Genomic DNA, 7,974 nt, shown 5'->3' with positions numbered 1-7,974 from the left:
CCTCACTACTTTACATGTATTTGCCAAACTATTAATACATTATTAAGCATTTGTACTGGCTAGATTTACAGTTTGGAATTAACAAAACGCCCCCATGTGTCGCATTAGCTAGCTAGCTGTGCTTAACCAGCAGCACAGTGGCACTGGACTGGGAGACATCATTTAAGTTTTATTTTGGCGTCTTATGATTAAATCAAGAAGAGGATGGTGGTGGTGGCACCTCCATGCCGGGTCCTACTCCTCCTACCTCTGTCTATGATAGAGAAAGAAAAGTGGAGAGAGAAAGAGGGGGCGAGCGAGCGAACCATCATCAATGCCCCAATGATCCCCCTGCAAGACTTCGATTACTTCTCTCTCTCTCTCTCTCTCTCTCATCTCAAGCCTGGTCTTTGACCGCCTCTCTCTTATAAGAAGAAGAGAAGATTCGCTCTTCGCAGCCTCGCAGGGCTACACTCCATTCTATCCCTCTCTAATATCCCCCCCGCACCCTCTCCTGGCCTCCCCCCCTCTCTCTCTATCTCCTGTCTCTTTCTCTCTCTACAAACTCCCCTCGCGAACAGCCGCCGCTGCAGCTGCGTTTTGGAGAGAAAGAAAGAAAGAAAGAAAGAAGAAAGCGAGCGAGGGAGGGAGAGGGACAGCAACTCCCTCGGTCGCTTTCGACGGCCTGGATCTCCCCGCACGCGGGATCGTACGACCGCCACGCTGCTGTCGCTTTCCACCGCGTACGTGCTCCCTCTCCTCTCCACTTCTCCCCCCGCTTCCCTGGCCGCCTCCCTTTTCCTCCATGATGCTGCCCATGTTCCGGTTCCCATCGCCATCCCCGCACAAATTCCGCTTTTCGGCCCGGGGGAGATATTAGGTGCCCTAATCCTGTTTTAGCAGCGCGCCCCGTTCGTGCGGTTATGCCCGCCGGGCTCGTTCTGTCCTGGGGCACCGTACGCAACGGCACGGTCTCTGCCGCTGGCGGCTGGCGGCCGGCGGCCACCCGGCAGTTACTGTTGCGGTTTATCGTTGCGGCGTGGATTAATGCGCTCCTGGCCGTGTTCGCCGGGCGAACCACCGCGGTGGTTTCTCGCGGGCGTGCGGACCTGCGGGGCTCAACGGAACGCCGCCTTTTTTCGGTGTCCAGTGCCGTGTAAAGGCGTCTTTTTTTCCTCGATTTCATTGCCTGCATTGCATCACTCTGCTGCGTTTGACTGCTCATCCAGCAGCCTTTATTTTGCGCCCCTGCCTACCACCCATCTCTCTGGTGTGGACTTCACCTGAGGGCGCTCCCGTTAGTGGGAGTCGCCGGCCGGCGGATTTCCACCGGATTTGATGCGCGCATCTTCAAATTCTCGGCCTTTTTGCTGCCTCGCAAAAGCTGCTGCGTCTTACCTTTTCTGCCTTCTTAATTTGGACGAGGTGTACGGATAACTGTTCGCCCTAATTATTTCCACAGTTGTTAACCCACGGGCTGTTTTTTTTTTATTTGTTTCTTTTGAATTGCTCGATCCCTTTTGGTTTTGGTGCTCTTCTTCGTGGGAATGTATGTATTTTTCCTTTGCTCGCCCTTGCTCTTTGCTGTTTCAGGTTCCGTCTGCTGTGCTCTGCTCTGCTATAACGCAGCCTCTGATTGCAGCACACCACACCCCTTCTGTTATTTTGGAATAATAACTGGAAGCATTTCGGGTTTTGGGATTTGGCACCTAGCCTCAATGCCACCGAAACCATTTTGGAAATGAATAGGGCTCATTAAGAGATCTCTGGCAAATGATTGAGCAAGCAGTGCAGAACTTGTACTTAGCAAATTAGGTTTTATGCTTCAAGGGTACGACTACAGCCTGATGTTTTTATGCCAAATTTGTTCTTCTGTTCTAAGCAAGTGATTACTCCCAGATATGCTGGACCATTCATGACATTTATCCACTTGTACCTACTTGTTTTTTTCTTCTGTGCCCTCAGTGGTATATTATTCATTTGCTAGTTATTAGCAAGTATCGGAGCTACATGCTGCTTTTTTGGAAGTGTGGTGATTTTTTTTTGTCTTCCGAACGTCAGTAGGATTATTATGCATTCTCAAATGCTGCTATGGATATTTTTGCAGATAGTAAATTGCCAAGGCTGTTGTAATGGGGGTCAATGGTCATCACGAACCTCGCAGAGGATGTAATGGCACCGTCTGCAATGGTAGTGTAAGACCACTCGATCATTTTGGTGATGTGGATCCATGGACGGCATGGGCATACAAGCCTCGAACAATCTCGCTCTTGCTGATGGGAACGTGCTTTTTAATGTGAGTTCATAGTCTTTTTTTGGAAACAAATCATAGTCTTTTATCTGTCGAACATTTTATTGACAGGAACATGCTTTTTTGAAATAATAATAATGTATCATTGGTTATTGGTCTGTTGTGGTATTTTTGGACCTTTTTCTTCAATTTGAACCACCATTATATATAATTCAAAATATTACTTAGCATATGCACAGGACTTCTATGTTTGATGAATATTGTTTCATGTTCTTTATCAGTTGGGCAAGTGGTGCTCTCGATCCAGAAAGGAGCTCTTCTGCTGATCGTGTTTCGTCAGTCAAGAGGTATTTGTAATGATTTGTCCTCTTCTATTGCTTTTCTTGCAGCTATATTTTTTAATAAGCCCTCTTGGTTCTGAACTCAGTATTTCTGATCACCATTTTTCTTTGTGTCATGTGCTGGTTACCATTTTAAGGAGGGCTTATGAACTAATTTGTACTATCTCTTGTCAACAGGGGTGTATTCGCAATGATTGCTGTTTTTTTGGCTTACTCTTTTCTTCAGGCACCTTCAACGTGAGTTACAGAGCTCTTTACCTAACTCTGATTATTGTTTTACCACATTAAAAAAAAGTCGAGACTTATGGGTAGAGATGTCCCCAGGGCATCAAAATTAAGGCCAAGAAAGGCACTGAACACCAGCTGCTGAGGACGCAGTCATGTAAAAATTTCTGAAAGCATTTTACTTTTTTCGTGAACACACCTGAGCGTGTATTTCATTAAGAGGGAGAGAAAGTTCAACCACACGCACGTCAAAGCCAAGAAGAGAGTGTAAATTTCAGAAAGCAGTTTACTTGAGGTACCTCATAGTCATATAGATAGATATAATAAGGACAATAGTCATATGGTACAAAAGTGATGCATTCCCGCAAACTCTGTTCAATTTAACATCTTGTTAAACGACTCAGCAAAAACCTTTCCACATAGAGTGCTTCATTTGTTTTGTTGCAGTACAATAAGTGGAATCACATTTTCTGATAACAAATTTGTTATTTTCTTGCTTCATACTTCTGCTCCCAGATGACATGCCCTTCTCTTTGAAATAAATGATGGGTTTGGTTCATTTCATCTGAAAAAAAAGTTACTTCCTTGAAGTCTATAGATTTAGTTATTAAGGTATTTTGAGTTTATGCAAACTGTTACTGACATATACTTCTGCTGTGATTTAGCGTACTCATTAGACCACATCCTGCCATTTGGAGGCTAGTTCATGGGATGGCAGTTGTTTACCTTGTCGCCCTCACTTTCTTGCTTTTCCAGGTGAATGCAGTTTTTCATGAACTTTGTTCAATATTTTTTTTAAAGATTCTTTCACTGCATGAATTGTCAAGAGTGTTGCATTCTATCTTGTTTTATATCTACTAAGCAAATCTATCATTACTAAGAAGGGCGGGCCTGGTGCAAGCGGTAGAGTCTTACCGCCTGTGACCGGAAGGTCCCGGGTTCGAGTCGCGGTTTCCTCGCATTGCATAGGCGAGGGTAATGCTTGCCACTGACACCCTTCCCCAGACCCCGCACAGAGCGGGAGCTCTCTGCACTGGGTACGCCTTTTTTTTATCATTACCAACTGTTTCGTGCATTGGTAATGAATCGCATTGATGTCCTTGTCCTTTTTCTCCTGCCTAGCATAGGTCCTTAATTTTGATTAATACTTGAGCTCACCCTTCACTTGAACTAATGATAAGTCACTAGCTATTTTCTTAATAAAAACAGAGAATTTAACAAATCAAAATGAAAGAGTACCAGCAACAAGTGTAATGAACAATTTGGCGTAAACTGGAGAGAGTAAAGCTTAGTTTGAAACTAGGGTAAGTGGGTGGCTAAAGAGAATTACAATGTATGGTGGTAGGTTGTAGCTTATCTATACAGTAGAAACATTTCTAGATGGCATATTATATTCCTGTGTTTCAGATGGTAAAGGCTATTCTTGTAGGTAGTCCAAATGCTAAGCATTTTGTCAAATCTTGTATGATTTTTATAAAATAAATAAATAAAACCAGCTTACTGTTTTTACAGAAGTTCATGTCAGTCCAATGAGTTTATTCTGCATCACTATGTTTGTGCGGTTAAGAAATTGTGTAAATACTTTAATACGATTGTCCATCTCTTTCTTTAATAGGGGTGCTTTCACCCCCCTCCTGCCGAAGATCAGGCGCTATGCACGCTTCCACCATGTGAAGCCAATCTCAGTCCCAAATTTTCCCTCCATATCTCTACTCTGATGTTATGTTGTTTTATTACTCAATGGCTCATCCTCATAAGATAAAACAGTATTTCAGCAAGTCAGAGTTCAGTGGCGAAGATTTTAAAGAGAAGAGCAGCAAAACCTAGTCAGTGTGGCATTTCATATTTTCATTAACTTTGTTTTGCAGACTCGTGATGATGCTAGGCAATTCATGAAGTATCTTCATCCTGATCTTGGTGTCGGTAATGCATTTAACTTTCTAATCAGGCTTAGTGGTGTAGATTTAATGCTTGATAAATACTGATTTGATATTTGTACTTTGAGCAGAATTGCCCGAAAGATCTTATGGAACTGATTGCCGCATATATGTACCTGATCATCCGAAAAGCAGGTTTAACAATGTTTATGTATGATGACTTCATTCACCGACCTACTTTCCTTTTTGTTCAATTTCGTTTCTCATATACTTCTGACTAAGCAGTCTTGACTATTCAATATGCTTCAAGTTACTGATTTAAATATAGGTTTTTCTAGGAGATCATTTTTGATGAGTTTGTTATCGCTCATATCCTTGGATGGTGGGGTAAGGCTATAATGATACGAAACCAACCACTTTTGTGGGTCTTATCAATTGGTTTTGAGTTAATGGAGGTATACTCTTTGTGTTGTGGTCAAATTCCTCTTGACTTGTGCTTTCCAAACCCAGGTTCCTAATGTAGCATTATATGTACTGCAGCTCACTTTTCGTCATATGTTGCCAAATTTCAATGAGTGCTGGTGGGATAGCATTGTCCTAGACATATTGATCTGCAATTGGTTTGGTGAGATTTTTATGTGGTTTTAGTAATTTTCTGTATACGCTTGTTTGGGTAGCCCCTGAATACCTGCATTTAGCATATATTGAAATCAATCTTTTTTTATGGAACTATTGACTTATTGGCAACGTTGGTTTACTGTACTATATACTAATTATGTGGTGTCCTCTGATGCCCTTGATACTTTAAGCACATCACAATACCTTAGTGATTTTCTTGTACATGCCCTTGGTACATTAAACATGGTAATATGGTGACTCAAATAAGAAATATAATGTTTTAAAAAAATCTTAGGTTTTGATGAATGAACAAAGCTATGGAGTTTTTCAGGAATTGTACTTTATGAACTGGTTTATTAGCTGCTGAATAGAGAATGTTTTCATGCATATCTCTGTAAACTCAGTTGCTGCCCTTGTTTATCGTTCCTCCAATTTGGTGGTTCTTCTCTGTGTCATCTTTATATGCATTTCCTAAGTCTTATACTGATTCTGGCATAATTTAGCCATTTATATTTATCTGCAAGGTTTCAGTACTTATTGACTGAGGCCATTTTGTCTATGGTTCAGGTATTTGGGCTGGAATGAAAACTGTGCGGTACTTTGATGGGAGGACATACGAATGGGTTGGTTTGAGTCGCCAACCCAACATTATCAGTAAGGTATGTTCATTGGATGTTTAGGCAAATGAGCTGTGCTGCAGAGCATGCGGTTGAGCTGGATCTATTTCCCAGTTTTGGTGGATGTTCCTCTTTGAGGGAACATATTGGCTCCCAAACTGTACATGATGTTGGTCCTACTTTAGTCCTATGATAAGGTGATAAGTCTTGGGCATGTGGGATGTGCTGAGAAACCAGGACAAGATGCTCTCTGTTCTCTTAAAATGTCCCTTAGCTAGCCTGTACTTGTGTTATTTGAGTACATCTCAAGTTTTTCAATGCAACAGCTCACACTTTCATATATGTTTGATAGGTTAACTATAACACATAGGCCTTAACATAAAAAACAAAAGTATGCAAATGCAGATGTTCTTTTCTCTGTTTTCTTTAATGTCTGTAGTAGGATAATAGCCTTCATAACTTATTCTCTTTTTCTCACCAGTAATTTTCTTTCAATCCATACATGGCTACGTCTATGTGCTTCAGAAACTAATCTTCAGCCTTTGAATCTTGATTTAACATTGATAGCTGACCTTTTTTCAGAGCTTATTTATTTAGCATTTTCTTCTCCTTAGGTAAAAAGGATGCTGGGACAGTTCACACCAGCACATTGGGACAAGGATGAGTGGCACCCTACGCGGGGTCCTTGGAGATTCATCCAAGTGCTGAGCCTTTGTGTTGTTTTCATGGCTGTCGAACTGAGCACATTCTTCCTCAAGTTTTGCCTGTGGATTCCTCCGCGGAACCCCTTGATTGTCTATCGTCTGGTCCTTTGGTGGTTAATTGCGATACCAACCATCCGTGAGTATAACACCTACTTGCAAGACAGGTATAATTTTGAAGTCACTTGGTTCAGATTTTTTTTTATCAAACTTGGTTCAGACTTCACAAAGCTGCTTTGCAGTAATCACTATGTAGTTGGGATGGCCCATTTCATCTCAACATCATTGTTGTTCCAATAGCAGCAATTTTGGATGCTCAGTCTGCTGAATGGTGACTTTTCCACTATTTGTCGTGCTCACATGCTATCCCTGACAGTGTACATGTGCTACAAATGGCTCCTGTCAACTAGACATGGCTAGCATGTGAACTGTGCATGTCATAACATTTTGGAACCAACAAGTTAATTTATACTAGTGCAACCAATTGTTGCCATTAGTAATTATGACATTGTTTCTGAAATAATAATTGTCTGATAATTGTTTTCAGCAAACCATTTAAAAAGGTGGGATCCTTCTGTTGGCTTTCCCTGGCTATATGCATTGTGGAGCTCCTAATCTGCATCAAGTTTGGACATGGTAAGTGTTGCTCCAACTTCTCTGCGTATGTAACTTGCAAGTACTGTTTATACCTTCTTGAAGCATGCTAACAGCACGGGATCCTGTGCAGGTCTGTTTCCAAAGTCAATGCCTTCGTGGTTGATCACATTCTGGTCAGCAGTCGCCTTGCTTCTCGTGCTCTTTGTGTGGACATGGAAATACCGAACAATGATAAGGAAAAGGATATAATTGTGACAAAAATAAATTATTTATTTGCCTCCATTCTTTACCCAATTCAGTGTTATGTACATAAAAATTTATTCAAATTGTGTACATGTAGTAGTAGTGTCAGCCTTGGTGATCTGAAGAGGATTATCCATGAGAGTTTTTTTATGCCTTGTCTTTCTATTTTCCATCAGCAAAGTAGGATAGCAGTTCCCCTTTTATTTCGTCTGTAATGGCGTACTTCGTTGACCGGCTCTTAAATGTGGAGATCCCTTTGATGCAGCCTATGAAATAATGGATGAGGATTTAAGTCTTCAGCTCCGAATCCCAAACTGTTGAAAATTGTTTCTGGATGGCCCTCGAAACCATTCTTAGGCCTCAGCTATTTTTCCCACTCCAACCTATCCTAATACATATCGTGGATTGAAGTGCAGTCAAAAAGTCCTTAGATATTGTGATATCCCTCTTTTTTCTGAATTTCGTCTCTCACTAGGGAGTTGGCATCTCTTTTCTGCACATACCTGCAGGTTGCACCACACTGAC

At 41.7% G+C, this 7,974-nt stretch overlaps 1 protein-coding gene across 1 annotated transcript; it reads left to right on the top strand.

Annotated features, from left to right (window-relative positions):
* Window positions 1–773: 773 nt before the first annotated feature.
* Window positions 774–7,741, top strand: LOC136461887 (CDP-diacylglycerol--serine O-phosphatidyltransferase 1-like). The gene is made up of 12 exons (XM_066461249.1): window positions 774–2,275; window positions 2,512–2,577; window positions 2,749–2,808; window positions 3,462–3,552; window positions 4,665–4,719; window positions 4,805–4,884; window positions 5,012–5,128; window positions 5,214–5,298; window positions 5,859–5,950; window positions 6,523–6,776; window positions 7,157–7,245; window positions 7,337–7,741. Exons 1-12 carry the CDS (start codon window positions 2,112–2,114, stop codon window positions 7,453–7,455), a joined length of 1,272 nt encoding a protein of 423 aa, XP_066317346.1. The 5' UTR covers window positions 774–2,111; the 3' UTR covers window positions 7,456–7,741.
* The last annotated feature ends 233 nt before the right edge of the window (window positions 7,742–7,974 follow it).

This window comes from Miscanthus floridulus, chromosome 6 (assembly GCF_019320115.1).
Source record: "Miscanthus floridulus cultivar M001 chromosome 6, ASM1932011v1, whole genome shotgun sequence".
Classification (NCBI taxonomy): Eukaryota; Viridiplantae; Streptophyta; class Magnoliopsida; order Poales; family Poaceae; genus Miscanthus; species Miscanthus floridulus.
The sequence above is the reverse complement of the archived record's forward strand: the minus strand, read 5'-3'. Positions and strand labels throughout refer to the sequence as shown.